At 53.8% G+C, this 20,271-nt stretch overlaps 1 protein-coding gene across 1 annotated transcript in view; it reads left to right on the forward strand.

The window, feature by feature from the left end:
- The first annotated feature begins 17,968 nt into the window (after positions 1–17,968).
- The window catches only part of LOC131562099 (hydrocephalus-inducing protein-like), a 30,760-nt gene continuing 28,457 nt past the window's right edge, over positions 17,969–20,271 (forward strand). Inside the window, exons 1-2 of the mRNA XM_058811673.1 lie at positions 17,969–17,998; positions 19,790–19,924. Coding sequence (XP_058667656.1) covers positions 17,969–17,998; positions 19,790–19,924 — 165 coding nt within the window. The remainder of the gene's footprint in view (positions 17,999–19,789; positions 19,925–20,271) is intronic.

Here is a 20,271-nt window from a genome sequence, read left to right on the forward strand (position 1 = left end):
AGAGACAGCCTGAACTGCCCCTTCCCGAACATCCCGGGTGTCCCCACTCTGGTCCCCCCTTTTTGGGAAACCCTGGACTCCCCTTTCCTGGGCTCAAGGAACCCCTGGAACTCCCTTCTACCTCTCCACATCCCTGCCCACCCCCCCCATTCCCATGACCCTGAGACCCCCCTGGCACCCCCATTGCTGAGAACCCAGACCCCCCTGCATCTCTTCATCGAGCACCAACGCAACCTTTTCCCAGCCCCCCGCCTCTCCCAGCCCCCAGCCCCACCCTTTTCTCTGGCCTGGGACCAGAAGTGCAACTGACTGAAAACAAATGTGACAGAAAGAAATAATTTTGCACCTTTTATTTACTATTGAAATACAATTTCCTCCCTTTCTCACAAATCTCCTCCCAGTGTCATTCAGCAGGGCTGTCAGAAAGTCCTTAATTCTGAGTGGGTGTTCCAAGCTGCAGCCACAAGGAAACAGGGAATGGGGATTTTCCTGCTCCTGGGAAGTTTGACATCCTCAGCTGAGGAGAGGAGGAGGCACCAGAAGGAAAGGGCAGCTGGGCTTCATCTTTCCACAGGGAAGAGGGGGGGGAAATCTCTCATCCTATCTGCAGCTGCTCCCACAGGGATGTGAGGGCTGATCCCAGAGCCCTAAGGGTCACAGTCAGGGCTGCCCTCAGGGAATGCTTGCCTGGTATTGAGGGGCAGCGTGGGAGCACCTGGATCTTGGGGCACCCAGCTGCCCCTCATGTTTGGAGGTGCCTGAGGAGGGCTGGGATGATGCCAGGGACATCCTGCAGTGACATTCCCTCTGTCCCGCTCTGGGTGAGCTCAGTCCCAAACCTGACCTTGATCCTGGTCTCAATCTCACTCCACGTTTAGACACACTCACAGTTCTGTATTTAATCACATTCCAATTCCAAATTTGTCTAGTTTGGAACCCAACCCCAGCCCAAAGCCAATCCCATGTCTAGCCTTAACCTCAATCCCAGCTCTAATCCAAATCTCAGCCTCAACTCCAACCCAGCCCCAATTCCAGCCCCTTCCTAAATCCTCAGCCCCAAACCAAATCCCAGGTTCTGCTGTTCTGGGGGTTTGCGGGTGTCTCTGTCCCTCTGACCCCGATGATGTTTGGGTGGGGTCACACCAGGGCTGAGAGGGACAGAGACTGCCCCGACCTCCACAGGTGTGAGAAGGTCGGAGAGCTCCCCCAGCCCCAAGCACCCTCATCCGTGAGCAGCACCCCTGCCGTGTCCTTTCTCCGGTGACAGCACAGACATGGCTTTGTGCCCGGGTCTGTGCCAGCCCCGCACACAGCACTGCTCTGCGGCAACGGGGACACGGGAAACGGTGCCCGTCGTGTGTCCCCTTTGTGTTGCTGTGTGTCCCCCCATGTCCGGCTGTGTTCCCCCGGCCAGGGAGCTGCTCTGGCCCGGGATGGCCGGGCCCAGCCGCTGGGCCTTGCCGGCGGCGGGAAAGAGCCGGCCCGGGCTGCGGGACACGGCGGGGCTGCCCGGCTGGAAAGCAGCTCTGGCTCCCGCCAGGGAGCTGTGGGCCAGGGGCTGCCGGCTGTGCGGGAGGAAAGCTGCTGGGCCGGCCCCTAACGCTGCCCCGCAGAAAGGAAGGGGAGGAGGGAGCTGACAAATGAGCTCGGAATGTGGCAGTGCTGAGATGAAGGACAAGTGCCCTTGGGGCCGCGGGTCGGGGCCAGCCCTCGGGCACGGCTCCGAGCGGCTCCTGAGCCGGCATGAGGGCTGCCTGTAAGGATTGCAGGCGGCAGCCGAGAGCAGCAGCGCCGGCATTGCCAGCCGGGCCCCATGGCCATCTGCCCGTGCCTTCGCAGCCCGTGAGGGCCGCGGGCTCTGCAGCGCGGCTCCGGCTCCCACAGCCGGCCCGGTGCCTCAGGGCTGCCCCGCAGGCGCTGCGGGAGCAGCAGCGGCCTCAGGGCCTGGCCCGGGGCTCGATCTGCTCAGCACGGGGGCAGAGCCACAGCAGGGGGGAAGGAGCTGAAGGAGCACCAGGGAGCCTGGGGAGAGACAGGCTGTGAGACAAGGCTCTGCCCGTAATTTTAACAGTTTTTATTAACCTAATAACTATGTACAACTAACTTAGTTATTATATACAAGTAAAAAGTCAAGTTCCTTATGACAGTTGTCACAGGTGTTTCTCGCTTCGGACAAGATGTCCCAGGCCGAGCATTGGGCGCTGAGTCCTTTCCAGCTGGCCGGGGGCTGTTGATGTCTGGCGGGGCTGGAGAGGCTGCTCGAGCCCTGGGGCCCATGAGACCTGTCAAGGAGCTGTGCCTGGCCGGTGCTGTCCTGAGGCGGCAGGGCCTGGGCGGTGAAGGACAAGGGTGAGCTGCCACAGGTGCTGGCCCCAGCGCACCAGCACTCAAGGTCTTGTCCCACACTGGGCATGGCCATTCTCCCACATAATTGCGGCTCCAAGCTCAGTTGCCCCATGTGCCAGTCCTCCTGCTCCATTCTGCCCCTTCCTTCTTACCCCAGACACAAAATACCCATGCCACATTACCCAGCACACCACTCATCCCCCAGCTAGCACCCTGCAGATAATCAGCCCCCTGTCATCACTGACCCCCTTGCCCCGACAGGGCCATGTCTGACGCATCCTGTGTCCTGATCGCCGTGCAATGCTGGTCATTACGGCCCCTCCAGATGTGTCCATCACCGTGCAGCAGGGTCACACGAGGCTGAGGAGGAGAGGGCAGCTGGCTGCAATGCAGGGCCCAATCCAGCACCCCCCAATAATCCTCCTAACCCAGGTCTCCCTGGGGACTGAAGGCACAGATTCCTCCTGGATAGTCAGCAATGCTTAAAGCCTCAGTCACCATTCTGTGTCTCTACCTTCATCACACCTGCCTTGTTGTGGTGTACCAGGAGACGCTGCAGCTGTGCAGTTGTATGTGGGGAAGCCTTGATGTTCTGCATCGTAAAACTGCTGCTTTGATGGTCCCCAGAGATCTGAGGCATACGGGGGACACTGGCACAGAGCAGCGGCCTCCTGTGGGATGGGACAGAGGAGGCTCAGTGCCCAGCCCTGTGGCATGCAGGGCATCACCCTGCTGTGCCAGGGAGGGCACTAGCAGGGCTGCTTGCAGGGGCATGTCCCTGCCAGCTCCTGTCCATCTGCTGCAGGAGCCCCAAGCCCATCCCACCAGGCTTGATCTGCTGGCTCTGTCCCCACAGCAAGGTGTGCTGGCCATGGCCATGGCAGGTCCCTGTGCACAGGACACCAGCTGGCAGGAGCTGCGCTGTCCCAGCTGCAGGGATTGGTTTTGGGAATCCTTTCACAGGAGGCACACAACTCCCCACCAAGCCTGAGCTCAGACTGAAAACAGACACAGCTCATCAGATGTGCTTTCAGCAACCTTGGGACAGAGAGGTGGGCCAGACAGGGCAGTGCAAGGCAAGGAATGCAAAAGCCCCCAGCCCTGGGGCAAGCACTGGCCCTCCACAGCTGCCTTCTGCTCCCCTACCCTGCCCCGTCCCCCCAGGCTCCTCTGCCCCAGCCCAGGTGCAGAGCCCTCCTTGCTGTGTCAGGGCTACCCTGCACCCCAGGCGCGGGGAACGTGTCCTCAGAGCCCTTACCTTTGGCTGGGCGGTGGCTCCTTGCTAAGGGGCATTGGCTGCAAATACGGGAGTTTTTCGGGGTACCTGGGGAGGGCAGGAGTCACAGGTGTGGGGCAGGGGACAACGAACCTGTTCCTGTTGGAGGCAGCACTCCCAAAGCCATGGGATTGTAGCCCATGGCATCTCGCTGCCTGTAGCCCTTAGGATGAGCCCCCACAGGCCCTGCTGATGGGCAGGGCTGCAGAGGGGGCTCCCCACATCAGCCCCTCCCAAGTAGACACTGTCACCCCTGTGCCCAGCACAGCGGGTCACCGCTGGCACCCATCTCCCCCCATGCCAGCCCTGCTGCCCCCGATGCACGGGTGCTACTCACTGGCCAGGAACCTGCATGCTGAGCATGCGGTCACAGGACAGGCACGTGAAAGGCACTGGCAGCTGCCTAAGGAGGGTGAGGGAAGAGCGCCAGCTGAGCTCCTGGGCCCACAGGCCTGCAGCACACAGGCAGCAGCTCCCTGCAGCAGCCAGCTGCTGGGCAGGTCACTGCACAGGCTCACGGCCATTGCAGGCTGAACCGTGGGCTGTTGAGCCTGTTTCTCCCCATCCCCAAGGTGCTGCTGATGCCAGGTGAGGGGCACAGGCACCCATGCCACCATCTCAAGCAGCCCCTGCAGCGCTTTCAGCCCCTCTCTGGCACCAAAGTCCCCCCGTGTGCACGGTCAGGAGGGCAGGGCACGGCCCAGCTCAGGGACATAGTGTGTGACAGCCCTGCCTGGAGGAGCAGTTGCCATCTCTGTTCCCAAAGCCATCAGAATCTCCATCGCACTCACTTCTTAATCCCAGCGGCGTTTTCATGCAACAGCCTATCCTCGACTTCCTCCATGTTCCTGTTCCAGGAGTCCTCCAGGTGTTTACGGAAAGTCTTCAGCTCCAGGCGATCCAGCTGTGAACAGGTGCACAGCCTCAGCCAGCTGCTCCAGGATGTGACGTGGAGCTCTCCAGGGAACAGCCTGGAGGGGGATCCTCAGAGGGATGCTGCCGCAGGCTGTCAAGTCCCAAAGGTGCCAGTTCTTCATGGTGGGGACGAAATACCCCTCACCTTGTCTTCAATTGCATTGCTGAACTGCTGCTGCATATTGTTCCAGTGCTGCTCCTGGCCTGAAATCTGGCTCTGCAACTCCTGCATTCTCTCATCCAGCTCCTCCATGTTCTCTGCAAACTGGCTGCAATTGACTTTGCTGTCCAAGGCAGCTTTGTCCGCCTTCTAGCAGAGGGGAACGGCAGGAGAGCGGCGGGGAAAGGGATGAGGAATGCCAGGCAGGGCCAGCGTGTGAGGGGCAGAGGGAGGAGTGCTTCCTCCAGGCCATCATGCCCTTTTCAGGCTGCTGTGGCCCCATTTGCCCCATCACCCTGGTGAGCTTGGTCCCACCATGTGAAGGGTGAGGGACCCCATGAGCTCAGGAAATTCCCCCTCCCAAGGGGACAATTTCTGCCACCCAGCCCCCAAGGGACAAGGGGCATTTGTCACCCTGCCCGGGAAGCCCTGGGCTGGCACAGAGGCCCCTTAGACTGTACCATGTCCATGGCAGCCATCATGTCCTGCTGATCTGCTTTCTCCTTCTGCAGCTTCTCCAGGAACTGGGTCAGCATCTTTCAGCACAGAAAGGAACCCATGACACCACAGCAAGGTTGGGGCACACCCCAGGATGTAGGAGCACACTCCTCTCCCGCTGTCTGCACACACTCTGTCCCTGATTTGTCACAAGCCTTCTGCCCAGTTGGGTCTGTCAGGGATGAGCAAAATGGACGACAAACAGGGTGAACAAAAGGGTGATAGAAGCAATGAGCAAAGCAATGATAAAAAGGACGAGCAGCCAGCAGGCTCTTTCTCCTTCCACATCCCTTGCAGGACTGAGGCCCTCCTCAACACAACTCCTGTAGCCAGGCAACGCACCCCACTCCACTCCTGGGAGCCAGTGGGGCCCATGAAGTCATAGATTAATGGAGCCTTGGAATGGCATGGGCTGGAAGGGACCTAAAAGATCATCTCGTTTCACCCCCTGTCAGGGACAGGTAAAGGAACATTTTCCACTAGACCTGGTTGCGGCAAGATCCCATCTAAGCTGCTCTTGGACACTTCCAGGAATGGGGCAGGCTCTGTTAAGGCATCACCATGCTCACAGGGAAGAATTTCTTCCCAATATCCCACCTATCTCTCCCCTCTGTCATTGTGACGCCATTTCCATGCCAAGCCCTTGTACAAAGTCCACCTCCAGCCCTTTTATAGTCCTTTTAATTGCCATAAAGTGCTCAAAGTTCTCCCAGGTGAGTACAGCCTCATTGTTTTTCTTTGGATCAGTTTAAGATGTGTGTCACATCTGAGCCAGTTCCCCCACTGCTGCAAACCCACAGCCTGGTTTGGAGCATCCATTGGGATCAGCCTTTGCCAGGGGGGCTGTGCATGAGCCCCTGGCTGAGCTATGGGGTTGTTGGGGCACAGAATCCTTTCTTCTCAGGAGTTCAGGCAAAAAGTCTCTGTGGGTGAAGCCTTTGGACATTTTCCTCCAAGTCAGGTTTTATGTCAGCTTGACAGTCCATAAAGAAGACAATGACATCATTTCTCCTGCCAATGTCCCCAAGACTGTTGGGGAAGACAGATCAAGTTCTTCCCTTCAATACCTGCCATTTACTAAACGTTCTACTTTAGGTGTCCACAGAGCCCCATAATTACCTTGGGCCGCCTTGATTTGTTACTGAGCTCTCAAGGTAGCGCTGACTGTTCCATTAACTGCCACTTTTGCAAAATTTGCTCCACTTTCAGCCAGGTTTTATTGTCCCCTGGGGAATGGCCTGGGGTGACAGGGACAGGGACAACACTCCCAAGCCCCTCCCAAGCATCCCCCAGGGCAAGAGGCACAGAGACCCCTTGAGCATCTCCTGGGCACTGGACAAAATAAACTTGGCAGAAATCAAACTTAACTCTGCATAAATCACTTTGAAGAATATTTGCTCTTCCCACAAGTAACTTGTGATGGAAATGCAAACAAATCCCAAATATGAATAAACTGACAATCCAAGCAGTGATGTGGCAATTCCAAGTTTCATTGGTTCCTGCACAGCTCCAGCTCAGCTGCTGGCAGGTTCTAAAAGAAGAAAAGAGAATATTTGGCCCAATACAGATTATTAAAAGGAAGGGGAAGCTCTGTGTAGCTGTCACAAAGGTGACAGGGATCAAGAGAAAAATGATTCTCACATTTGGCAAAGAACCCAAGCCTGGGAATTCAGGAGATATTCAGGAATTTAGGTACTTGAGCTGGGCTTCTTGTAGGACTTTCAGCAGCCTTATGTTCCTCACCGTGGGGTGAATGAACCTTGTCAGTCTCGCTGGTAACATTTGCTCCCTTTCCTCCAATGATTTTAACACACTTTTCAAGGAAGGACAACAAAATATTTTCTTTTCACTGGCCACCCACAACAGCCATTTTCCTCATCAGTTCTCCCGTAAGTTGCTCAGAGGAAGCTGTGTCCAAGTTTCCAAGAGTTCCTCCAGAGAGAACCACAACCTCCTCAGAGGACGGGAACCATGCTGTTGTCAAAGGCACCTGGGGACAGACAACAGTGCCCTGAACTCACTGTGCCAAAATCATGTGGCAATCTGGTTAAGAAAATTGTTAGAGAGATGCCTCAGCCCCAATTAAGGCGCTAACGAGACCAAATCCAAAGTGGATTTTATTGAACAGTAAATGTGAGGTAGAGAGAGAGATGGAAAGAAAGAGAAAAGGGGGGGGAGAGCAAGGGAGTGACAGGGACAGAGACCTCCCCTTGAGCAGGTGTAAGAGTCTGTCCGAATTTTCCCTCATCTGCCTCACGATCGTCATTTGAGGACCACTGAAGAGAAGATCCCCCCCCTCCCCCCGTCTCCTCTGTAGGAGAAAGTCATATGCCACAAGGCCCTGAGATCTGAGAGCATTGCTAAGCTACTGTTTCCACAAGTGTTGTTTGCTGTATGCTACACTGAGCCCAATGAGAAGGGGGCACCGTGCCCTTTTTGCAACAACAGCCTTGGAAGATGCCCCACCTCTCGGTCTGGCTGGACTTCTCCTGAGTGGTGGAACCCTGCAGAAGACCCCTCTCACTCGTTTGCAACCACCGTGACACACAGACTGAGATGTAAGAAGCCTCTTCATCAAGAGACCCAGACATCAAACCCGCATGTGAGAAGCCCCCCTCTTATACTTTCCAAGGACTGGGACTGAGACCCCCAACCCGAGGGAGGTGTGTGGGGAGAGGCAAGCTGACCAAAGTGAGATGGATGTTGCAGGTGTGAGCATTGGGCCACAAAAACAATGGCTCATGCCCACTGCCGAACATGGACTGTGTGTACCCTTTCGAAACACCATTCTTTCCCCAAAACTACCTTTGATTCGGTTGCAAAATTCATTCCCCCTTCCCCCATTGAAAAAGAGTACAATTGGGGTCCAGATGAACTGCGCCTCTGAGATCTCCCCGACGTAACAGGCGGATCCTCAACTGGACTGGACCAAAGGACTTTATGTTTGGCAGTTATATTTCCCTCTCTCTCTCTCTCTCTTTCTCTGAATTTTTCTCTCCCTTAATCCCTCTATTGCATTTTGCTGTGGTCATTCAATAAAGGTGCGTTTGTTTTGATTATTACTGCAAATCCCCCTGTCCTGTGTCGGTTTTTGCACCCTGAGATCAATCCATGAACGATCACGAAACCCGTTCATAAGGACGGATCGTGACACTGGGGTTACTGGGAGCTACCAGGCCCATGCTGGGAGCTCTCTGTGCACACAGTGGGAAGAACTGGGAGCAACTGGGAATGACAGGATGCATGCTAGTGACAACTGGGATGTCCTGGCAGTGACTGGGATAAAACTGGGGGCAGCTGAACCATGCTGAGGTAACTGGGAGTGCCTGGCAATGACTACGAGAATGTTCAGGGCAGCTGGGATATACTGGGAGTGCCTGAGACCATGCAGGCGATGACTGGGACTGGACTGGGAGCCACTGGGAGCCACTGGGAGCCACTGGGAGCGTGCTGCGGGGAACTGGGACCATGCTGGGGGCAACTGGGGGCAAGTGTCAATGACTGTGGCCCTGCTGGGAGAGACTGGCATCATACTGGGAGTTACTTGGGGCTACACTAGGGGCAACTGGGAGAACTGGGAACACACTGGCTCAAAGGGGGAGCAACTGAGACCAACTGGAACTGTGCCAGGGGCAAATTGCATCATAATAAAGAATGACTGGGAGCAACTGGGATCATACTAGGAGCAGCTCCTGGGTGACTGAGTTCTACTGGGATCATCCTGGGATCACACTGGCAGTGAGGAGGAGCAGCGCGATGGCTCCAGCGCTGGGGCTGGGGGCGCTCCTGGGGGGCCAGGGGGGAGTGGGACCCCCAGCACCGGAACCCCCCTGCTCCTCTTAGCCTGCACAGGGACCCCTGAATCCCCCATTCTGGACATCAGGACCCCCTGCTCCCCTTTTCCCGGCCATCCCATGGCTCCCAGCCTCCAGACTTGCCATGGGCGTCACCCTAGGATGCCCTGGAGCACCTTGGATCCCCATTCCTGCCTTTCCCAGCCCCCAGCCCCACCTTTCTGCAAAACCAGAGACCCCCTGAACTCCCCCTTCCCGAACATCCCGAGTGTTCCCACCCTGGTCCCCTCTTTTTGGGAAACCCTGAACTCCCATTTCCTGGGCTCAAGGACCCCCTGGAACTCCCTTCTACCTCTCCACGTCCCTGCCCCTGTCTCCTGTCCCTCAGTTGTCCCCTGTCCCTCGGCTCTGTGGGGCCAGGGACAGCAGCAGGACCCAGGGCAGCCCTGGGGGAGAACAACCCTGAGCCCCAGCTGGGCCAGTTCCCCCCAGGTCACTCCCAGCATGGGCCCTGTGGCTCCCAGTCACCCCCAGGATGGTTCCAGTCACTTCCAGTTACACTCAGTGTGATCCCAGTATCATCCCAGTCACTCCCAGTATGATCCCAGCATGGTCCCAGCACAGTCCCAGCTGTTCCCATTCACCCCTACCATAGTTCCAGGCACTCCCAGTATGGTTCCAGTCCTTCCCAGTATGATTCCAATATGAACCCAGTCACTCTCAGTACAGTGCCATTTGCCCCCAGTATGATTCCAGTCACTCCCAGATACTCCCAGTATTATTCCAGTAACTTTAAGCTTCCTCTGTGATCCCAGTCACTCCTGGTCTCCCCCAGTATATCCCAATTGTCCTTAATGTGTTTCCACTCACTCCCAGTTGCTCCCAGTAGTTTCTAGCATTATTCCAGTTCTCATAACCACTCCCAGTCACCTCCAACATGATTCCTGTCACTTCCTGTATATCCCAGTTGCCCCATCATGGTCCCAGTTGCTCTCAGCCTGCTCCCAATCACTTCCAGTATGATTCCAGAAGGATCCCAGTCACCCTCAGTGTGGTGCCAGTTGCTCCCAGTATGATCCCATTGTTCCCCAGCATGTCCCCATTTCCTCCCAGTGTGATCCCAGTTGCCTCTAGCACAGACCCAGTCCCTCTCAGTATGATCCTTCTCTGATGCCGTGATGATCCCAGTTGCTCCTAGTATGGTCCTGGTTGCTCCCAGTTGCTCCCAGTCTGATCCCAGTTGCTCCCAGCGGCCCTGTGTTATGCTTTGGAGTGGGAGGAAATTTAGGGAAGTGATGCAAAGCTTTTTGTGTATCTGACAGTCTGTTGAGCTACTGAAAGCTAGACACGCTTTTGTGAAACACACATGGTAAAGATGAAAAAATTCAGAAACCTTTTTTCTTTGTTGGTCGGCAGGGAGCTGCTGGGTTTTGGCTTCTGCTCTGTGTCTGGGCTGTGCTGGGCTGGGCTGGGCTGGCAGTCTTGCTGCAGGCGGGGCTTCTTTTCTATTTTCTGGGCTGCTTGCTGGCTTCTCTCTCCATGGGCTCTGGTTTGGCCGGGCTGGGCTTCAGCAGCTGCCGGGCAAGGAGACAGGGGAGGCTGCGGAGCTTTAGCCAGAGCAGGGCTGGCTGTGGCTGCGAAGATCTCGCTGTCAGGCTGCTGCTTCTTCTTAGCGTGGCTGAGACCAGAGACTTCTGTGGCTGGTGTAGAAAACGAAACTCCAACTATAAAGCTGATCTGAACACAACTGAGCCACAGCTTTCTGTTACAAGTTATTGGTGGGTTAGGTAGGCCTCATGTGTGATGTTAAGTTTTTCAGTACTTCAGTCTTCTTCTGAGTGAGAGAAAAGAACAAAATGCAAGTATATAAAAACAACATGAAGACACTCAAGTCAATAAAGAAGAAGTTAAGTCTTAGATGAGAGGGCTGAGAAGATGCTTTGTTTTTAGAGCTGAAATTTTCTTGTAAGCTGTAAAGGAGAGGAATAGTGAATTTGTTTTTACTAACAATCTGTGGGTCTGCTCGTAGATAAAACTAGCTCTGGAAGATAAAAGAAACAATGGGAAGGATTCCACTGATCGATAATTGGAAAAAGATATTTGCTTTTACAAATACACTTTAGGTTTGCAGATAAACGAAATAAGCCATTGAGAAATGAAAGAAACAATGGGGAAGAAAAACCCCTAAACTCCGTAAGAATTAAAAACTAAAAGGGAGGGTTATAGATTAGAGGGAAATCTTTGGGAAATCTTCGGTGTCAGGCGTATCAGGGCATCTGTACCTCTCAAGCACCTCAGCCAAGGGGAAAGAGAGAAGGGAAATGTGGCCAGGAAATGAGGATAAAAAGAAGGCTGCATCCTCCAAAAATTCAAGAGATCCCAGGGGAATGCCCCATGGCCTCTCCCTTTATTGGAATAAAGCCAGAAAGGATTCCTCTGTCTCCTTTGTGAACATAAACCTCTGGTGTTTCTAACAACAAGAAAATACTCTTTTTCTTCATAACGCATTAAACTATAAAGAGATTAAAGTGTTCAAATTGATATCAAATAAAGGCTTCTATGTTAAAGTAAGCAGATGTTAAAATAGTTGTAATCCCATGAGGAGTTCGAACAGACAAAGAGTGGTCTTGTGCTTCTAAAAAACGAAGAAGGGGCTGGGAAAAGGTTGAGTTGGTGCCGGATAAAGGGTGTAGGGGGGTCTCAGTACTGAGCAAAGGGGTAAAAGGGCATCTGGGTTCTCAGGAATTGGGGTGCCAGGGGTGTGTCAGGGTCATGAAAATGGGGGGGTGGGCAGGGACGTGGAGAGGTAGAAGGGAGTTCCAGGGGGTCCTTGAGCCCAGGAAAGGGGAGTCCAGGGTTTCCCAAAAAGTGGGGACCAGAGTGGGGACACCCGGGATGTTCAGAAATGGGGACTTCAGGGGATCTCTGGTTTTGCAGAAAGGTGTGCCTGGGAAAGGCAGGAATGGGAGACCAAGGCGTTCCAGGTTGTCCCGGAGGCTGGGAGCCATGGGGTGCCCGGGAAAAGGGGAGCAGCGGGACCTGATGTCCAGAACAGGGGGATTCAGGGGGTCCCTGTGCAGGCTAAGGGGAGCAGGGGGGTCCCGGTGCTGGCAGTGGCGGTTCAGGGTCCCGGTGCCGGGGGTCCCACTCGCCCCTGGCCCCCCAGGAGCGCCCTCAGCCCCAGCGCTGGAGCCATCGCGCTGCTCCTCCTCACTGCCAGTGTGATCCCAGGATGATCCCAGTAGAACTCAGTCACCCAGGAGCTGCTCCCAGGATGATCCCAGTACAGCCCAGTCACTCCCAGTCCGGGCATCCCCCCAGGCCTCTCTGCGTTCCGACCTGTCCCGGCTCCATCCCCGCCCCTGCCGGGGGCTGCAAGGGCTGCGGGAGCGGAGGAGGACGAGGAGGAGGGAAGGGAGGAAGAGGCGGAGCGGGGGCGGAGAGGGGGAGCCAGGCGGCTCCGGCGCTGCCTGAACTTGCAGCAGCCTCTTGTCCCCTCCTGTCAGGGAGTTGTGCAGAGCCAGAAGGTCCCCCCTGAGCCTCCTTTTCTCCCGGCTGAGCCCCCTTCCCTGCTGCCTCACCGCCTCCTGCTGTTCCAGCCAGGGTCGGATACTAGTGCTACAAAGAGCAATGTACAGACCTGGCATAGGTGCCTTTGTCACCACATTTTAACCTTTCATTGGTTACAGAAAGACTCTTGGGAAGCCCCAAACTGCAGTCAGTCGCTGCAGTGCCAATGTCCTTGGCAAAGCCCTGCGGCCCGGCCCGGCCCCGCACTCGGCGCCGCGGTTGCCCGGTAACCGCGCCCGGGCCCTCAGCGCCTGTGACAGCGGCGCGGCCTCAGCTGCCTGAGAGCGCGGCCCTGGCTGGGTGTGCGCAGCCTGGGCTCCTGCAGGCGGCTGCACCGGGCCATTCGCCGGGTGAATTGTCGGCGTAGAGAATTGCTAAAGGTGCAGAGCATTGGCCTCTGCGAAAAGCCCAGCAGCGTGCAGAACACTGGTGTCTGCTAGGGAGTCCTGAATTTCACTTGAAGGTAAAGACCGACTAAAGTTGAACTTTTTGGTTTTGTTTCATCTGTGCTCTGAAAGAGAATGCCAAAGGGAAATAGAGGATGTGATCATGCCAGTCTTCTGGCGCAGCAGTTCAGTGACATGTTGTGGTGGTTTGACCAGGAAGAAGTGGGAACATTTTCTAAAGATAGTAGTATATACATTTTTTTCCTATAGTAACTGCTTAAACTGCTTAAAGGTGAATGAGTTCTGTTCAAGTTTCAGTAGGTTTTTATCATCTGGGTTTTAAAATTTTTAGGGAGTTGCCTCTGTATTGAGGTGCAAAGGAGACCATATGCCAAAGTCAATGGTCTGGATTTTATGGAACAGTAAATGTGAGGGAGAAAGAGAGAGAAAGAAAAGAAAAAGTGGGAGGGGGCTGGAGGTTGGCAAGGGGGGGAGGAGAAAGAGAGTGACAGAGAGAGGTTTAGTAGAAAATATCACCATTCCATGGCTCCCATTGGCCTACCATTAAATCCTCTTCTGGTCTTCTCTGTGGTGAGGTCTGGCAAAATGTAAGACTCCAATGGATTAATGCAGATTTGGGCAAGGTGATACCTTGCCCAGGTACCTCCCAGGAGTGGGGCAAGTTGGACTGTCTCTTGCTACTTTCAAATAATATAAAATTTTTAGCACCCATATATCCTTTGAGTCTGCCATGAGTTGGGTTCTGGATTTTCAGATTTGCTGTGTTACTTTGCATGCCCTGCAGTCGTCTGGTGCGAGGCCTCAGGAATGGGTCTGGAGGCACTGTGGAGGTCTTTGCTGGGAGGTTTGTGTGCAAACCTGGCCTCAGCAGAAGAGTCTGTGGCTCTGACTTCCCCAGCCTGAACCCAGACAGAGCTGATTTTCAGGACAGCTGCTGGGTTTGGCTTTGTTGTGGATAGGTTTTACTCCTCAGCCTTGTTTACTTGTCCCCAGACCTGAGCTAATGGGACAATAGTGTCACCTTGATCTTGTCTCAAGTTCCCTTAGGCAGCTTAACTCACAGTGCCAAGTTCCAGTCAGGAGGCATTTTCAGGGAGGGGTGGGCTTGGGTGTTCGCAGCTTCTTTATAGAGTTTTGTCACAATGGGCAGAAAGTCCTTTATAATGATATTTAAGCCATTAGCCATAACATTCCAGTCTCTCATTAGTCTCTCAGCTGTGAGGAGCAGCTGAGAGAGCAAGGGTGCTTTAGCCTAAAGAAGAGGAGGCCCACTCTAGCAATTTTTGAGTAATATTTAAGCTACAGCTTTGTCTGTTCGAACTGCTTTTAATGTTCAGATTTTTAGCTCCAGGTTTCAGTATGATCTAACTTTGAATTGCACAAGGTAGCCATAGAGTTCAAATAAAGTCCAACTGGATGCCTAATTATACTAGCTACTTACACCAAACAAGCACTTAGCTACTTTCAAGTAATGTAAGATTTTTAGCACCAGAATATGCCTTGAATCTGCCATGAATTGGGTTGTGGATTTTCAGAGTTCCATTGTTGCTCCTTCCAGTTTTGTTGAGGCACTGTCGCTCACCTGCGACACCGTCCCTTGGAAATGGCGTCTGGATTGCCAAAGAAGACACCGACCCCTCGTCTTTTGTCCAGGGAAGGGCTGAAGCCTAATACTGTGAGTACCCCCTGGGGCTGTGTTAAGGCTGGCACTGCCCTGGTGTCCCTGCTCTCCCTGCCCCTGTTGTCCAGCAGTGCTGTGAAGCTGCAGAGCCCCTGCCCAGCCCTTTGTGCTGTGCTGCTGTTGCTGGGGCTGTCCTGGTGCAATAGGGAACACTGTGGGTTGCTTCAGCTGTGTCTTGCCTGGCTGTGCCAGCAGAGCCAAGTGAAACCAATGTACAGCTGAAGGCCTGAGCATGTGTTCTGTCCCTTTCCCTGTGCCACAGGAATTCCTTCTGTCAGGCTGGGCACCACTCACCGGTGCTGCTCTGACCATGCTGCCCTTGGGCACCTGGGCATGCGGGGGGGGGGGGAAGCTCAAACTCTGCCCAAAGCCCTGAGAGCCACGGCTGGTCCCAGCTGGAAGAGCTTCCAAAGCAGCTGTTCTCTCCCAGCTCCTGTGTGGGCACAGATGCAGGCCTGCAGGCAGCGCTGGAGCCAGGGCCGCAAAGGTCCCTTGCTGTCTGCAGCTCACTTGGCTGAAGATGCCCCACTGCTGAGGCTCTGTCAAGGAGATGCCTCTGTTTTCTTCTGTGGAGGGCTCTGTCAGCCCAGGCAGAGAAAACAATCAACAGGGAGAACTAAAACCTAGAGACATTGCTGTGCACCTCACTCTTGGTACAGCGTTCCTTTCTTGCATCTCTTGGACTCATCCAGCAGCGATATCTCCTTGCTGTGAGTTCTGAGCGTTGTGCAGGGATGGAGTTCAGGCAGTTCTGAGAGCTCCTCCCCATTCTCTGGAAAGGTCACTGCCTCAATCCAATGAAACGTAAGAGGAAACAAATGCCCAAAGAGCAGAAATCCCCAACCATGTCCCATCCAGTCATGGAGAAGCCAATGGGACAGAGCCATATGGCTGGAGTATGTGTGTTCCACTCTGTATTATTAATTCACTGATGCTAAGTATTTCAGCAGGAAACTCCCAGGGCTTCCAGGAATGTCCTAGTGGCTGTGATCACAAGTTATTCACCAGTGCCACTTGTTCGAGAAAAGCCTTTCTGAACAGGCACAACTCTGAGGCTCTAGCTGGTTTACTTTTGCCTTTCAGCTGCTTCCCTCTAAGTTCCAGAGGGAGAAGTTTCTCAGCAGGAAGAAGGAGGCCAGCACTGGGGGGAGTATTCTGCCCAGAATTGGCCCATTTCTAGACAGGAGTGAGACTCGCCCAAAGGTAGCCTTTTCCTGCTCTTTTCCTTTCTGTTTCACATGAAGTTTGAAGAGGGTGTGTGCTTGTGACAGGCTTGCCTCCAGCAAAATGCCTCAGTGTCCAGGTCCTGCTGTCATTGCAAGGTGCTGGGAGTGGTGGACTGGGAGTCCTGATCTGCACTAAGCCAACACAAATACCCTCTGCTGAAGCTGCTGGGGTGTGCTGGAGTGCAGCTGCCATTGCTAAAACAATGGGAGGAAGGCTGGGGACACAGAGGCCCAAAATTGCCCTTTGCCATTCTCCTGCTGAAGGAGCCACCTCTTGCTTTGGTGTGGTCACCATCAAATGCTCGGGGTCACAGAATTCCCTGCAGAGTGGCAGCGTTGGCCTTTGAAGGCCAAGGATCTGCAGGAATTCCTTCAGATGGAACACAACAAATTGCATTACTGCTTTGGGCTGGAACAATGTGTTGGAGCCTGACGGGGTGTTAGATTTTGCAGGCTGCCAGATGTACAGGGGACTGGCCCTAGGCAGAGGGGAGTGGATGTGCTTTGTCTGGATCAGTGCCTACTCAGAGGTGTGTTTAAAGCTGCTTTTCTGGCAGGACTAGCTCGGTATAAAGCACAGTCCAAACGGGTAGGTGACTGAGGTGGGCTGTTGAGCAGGAAATTGGCAGCAAGAGACACGGAACACAATCCAGGTTAAGGATTGTCCTGGAGAGGGGCCTTGGGAACACCTCAGGAAAGGGCACAGCTAAGGGACAGTGTGCTGCAGCCACTCCCTTGAGCGGAATGTGTCTGCTGTGAAGTCACAGAGGAGACCTGCTTGTGTCTCTGCGGTGACAGCAGTGTGGCTGGAGAAGGCAGACAAAGCAGGGCAGAGTTTTCTCCAAGCAATGTCTCTGCTCCAGAAGCATTTGCTGTTGTTGTGTCATTCCAGACGTGCCTCTACAATGGCATGAAATAAGGTTGCAGTAATGACAGGAAAGCACCCATTTAAAGGCCATTGAAAAAGGAGATACCAACTCTACTTTTACCCAAGTTGCTGAGAAAATAACTGAAACTTATCCTCATTCAGCATCCACCTTACTTGTCTTTTTATTTTCAGCTCATTTGTCTTTTTATTTTTGCCTTTTCCTCTCTTTGGAACACACTAACTTTTAAATACAATGAAAAGGAACAAAATGATCAAAGCAAAAGAAAAGTGTTTCTTAGTAAGGATTCAGCTGAGCTGGGGATGTCTCCCTCCCTGAGAGCCAAGGGCACACACACACCCTCTGAGAAAATGGCAATCTTTGTATCCCCTTTGTACCCGGCTGGGGCGGTCCCTGTGCCCTTTGCCATTGGATGGGTACTCAGGAGCTTCCATTCTCTACTGAGCACCAACTTTTCTGTCCGCTCCCTGCTCGTCCTCCTTCCTTTTGGTCAGGTCTTCAACCCTGTCCCTCTATTTGTGACACTCAACAAACCAACCTGAACAAATGCAAACCACAAATAACACACAGAGCCAACAAATTCCATTCTTTTGCTTAATAACCTTTTGGCTTCAGCCAAATGTCACCTCATCTCTCACACCTGCTCTGGTCCTGTGCTCTTCTTACTGAAGTCTAAGTTCTAGAGCAAAAAAGATATTTGCAGTTGTGTGGGCCTCGGTTTCCCTGTCTCAGAGTAAAAGACATCCCAAATCCTTTCCCATGGAGTCTCCTGTAAATTCATGGGTTTTACTTACTCCATGAGTGCTCAGTCAGTGCCCCAGAGCTCTGTGACCGCATGGGCACAGGGCTGTGTTTTAGGAACGTGCTGCCTGGCATTCTGGAGAAAGAAACCTGGAGAAATCCATGCCGAAAGAGCAGCTTGGCTTGAGCCTGCTCTGTGTGGCCCAGCAGCTGTGGATGAGCTCAGAGCAGAGGTGGGTGAGCCACTGTTTGCCCAGTGTGGGCTGGGCAGACGTGCTCCCTCGGAGTCTGTACTTCACTGGGGATCAGTGGAAGATTCTCCTGCATGAACCTTCCTCACAGCAGCTGAAGCTCTCCCTGCTCTCTCTCCTCTCCAGCTGCCGTCAGCTGCCCCGAAACAGAGCTGGTTTGGGGTTTCCCCACCAGAGCTGGTATTTCAGAACTTCGTCGCTCGGCAGGTGTCGGAAATGGTGCTGTCTCTCATGAATAAGGACAAGGTAAGTGCTGGCACGCAGAGCTTTAACGCTGTGCTGGAAGAGGAGAGTGCTGTCATTCCCTCAGTGTACAGCAAAGCAAGTTATCTGCTGCAGCACATGCAGAAGAAAATGTCTCAGCACCTTCTTCTGCAAGATGGTGGAAATCTTGCTGTGCTGGGAATTGTCCCCAGATTTTGGCCAGGCGTTGATGGTGTCTATCCCAAAGGAGTTTCCTTCTCTTGAAAGCTCTGGATTGACAGGAATGTTGAGGGCTGTACAGTTCTTACCTGCTCTCATGCTTTGCCTTGGGTCTATAGCACACCCTGTGTGTCCTTGGTTAATCTTGGCTCCTGGTAGGAATCTCTGCCTCTCTCAGCCAGTTTGGCTCCCTTTGTGCAGCTCACAGGCAAAGCTCCGGGGCTGAGCCTTCTGCACTTTATGCTGGAATCACTTCTCATTAATGGCATTGGCCCTGCAGGAACCGTGTTCTGCAAGAGCCCTGCAATCAGAGTGATGGAGCAGAAGCAGTGAGAGGCCTTCAGGTTCCACTTGAGGCTCCTGCTCAGCTTCATCCAGCTCTGCTCAACTTTTCCAGAAGCAACACGGTGCTCTGCTTTCCCTTTGCAGAAGCACAGCACATCCAAAGCCATGTGCTCCTGGAGGTTTCCACCTTCACCTGAAGAAATTGGCATTGTTTTGCAGTTTCCCAAGAGAGCTGAGAGGGAAAAAGTTGAAAAATGTCAATTGTGTTCCACTGTAAAGAGGAAAACTTGAGACCATTTGAATTTCAGTCAGGGAAACATTTTCTCAAGTGAGGCTTGTGCCAAGAGTGGGCTGGTGGGAGGAGACAGGAGGGAGTCCAAATCATCTGGTTTAGACTTTTGGAGAGCATTTTGGTGCTCAGGGGTTGATGATATCTTTGTGCTAGAAAATGCATGTGTGCTGTGCATGTGTACCCCAGAGGGCCGAACCTGGCCTGCTGGCTGCAGGCAGGAATGCCCAGCAGCCCAGCTTGCCTGCACAGGCAGCAGGAAGCCCTGGAGAGCCAAGATTGGCTTTTCATACTGGAACCACACTGTCAGACAGTGCTGGTCCTGTTTCTCCAGGCAGAAAATGCCTCTGAAGCCCCATGGTCAATAGACACCGCCTGTCTGTGTTTCTGTCACTTTTGGCAAGCTGGTTGCTCTCATGGTTTTATGATTCTTGCTTGCTGCTTTGCTGCCCATTTAAATTCTCTTTGCCATCTCCTTGTTTTAGGGATTGTCTTGCTGTGTTCATTCCTTCTTTTGCTTTTCAGGTTTGCTTTTATTCCCAGTAAGACCACAGTGTTTGGTCTCCTGTCTTGCTGCTCTGCCTGCCTGACTGTATCCCCAGAAGGTCCCTACCCAAACCTGATCTGCTGGAAGGGAATTTCTTCCTTCCCCCACAGAAATGGGCTGGTTTGCTTTTAGGTAGCACATTCCCCCTCGGGAACATGACCACTTCATGGCTGTGTGCAGGCAGAAGCCAGCAGGTTTTTTGGCCTTGTTGAACATGCAGGTGACTTGGTTCAGGTGCTGTGTCTCCATCCTGCTGGTGCTGACCTGCTCGGCCCTTCCTTCCCAGCAGGCGCTGCCCTACTGGCCCTGGCCAAAATGCTGGAGCCAGAGAGAAGGGATTCAAGTTCAGCCTTGTGAATGATGTGCCTGTGCCTGCTCAGCTGGAAGTGCTTTGGAAAAGGGGCAGGGGAGGGATGTTAGCAGGGCATGGACAGGTCTCCTCTCGTCCTGTTTCCACAAGTGGCAAAATCATAATTTCATGTCTTTGCTGCAGTTTCTTCACGTGGTGAAGGTCTCCATGGAGAGCTCACCTTACTTCCAGCTGGTGAGCTCCAGCGATGCGTACCGTGCCGTGCCGCCGGGCGCCTCTGCCCCTGTGCGCATCCGCTTCACCCCCAGCAAGAACAAGGTGAGGCTGGAGGAGCCAAAGCACACAATGATCTCCACAGCCATTGTTTTCCCTGCACTCTGGCTCCAGCCCATTGCATGCTGTGAGCTGGGCTCCAGGCGTGGGCAGGCAGCCTGCAGCCAGTCACACCTTGGCACTGCTGGCAGGCACTGCAGCCAGGCCTGACAGGCTCTGCTTGCCCTCCCTGCACACTGCTGAGCATTGCCAAGGGAAGATGCACGGGAAACAGGATGAAAATGACAGAGGGCTCTTGATAGATGTTGGGCCATCTCTAGGTCCAGTGGAAGGGGTTTCATTCTGATGGAAAACACCGGAGGAACAAAGAGGTCAGAGAGCTTTCCTCCTTC

The sequence above is a fragment of the Ammospiza caudacuta genome, chromosome 10 (genome assembly GCF_027887145.1).
Source record: "Ammospiza caudacuta isolate bAmmCau1 chromosome 10, bAmmCau1.pri, whole genome shotgun sequence".
NCBI lineage: Eukaryota > Metazoa > Chordata > Aves > Passeriformes > Passerellidae > Ammospiza > Ammospiza caudacuta.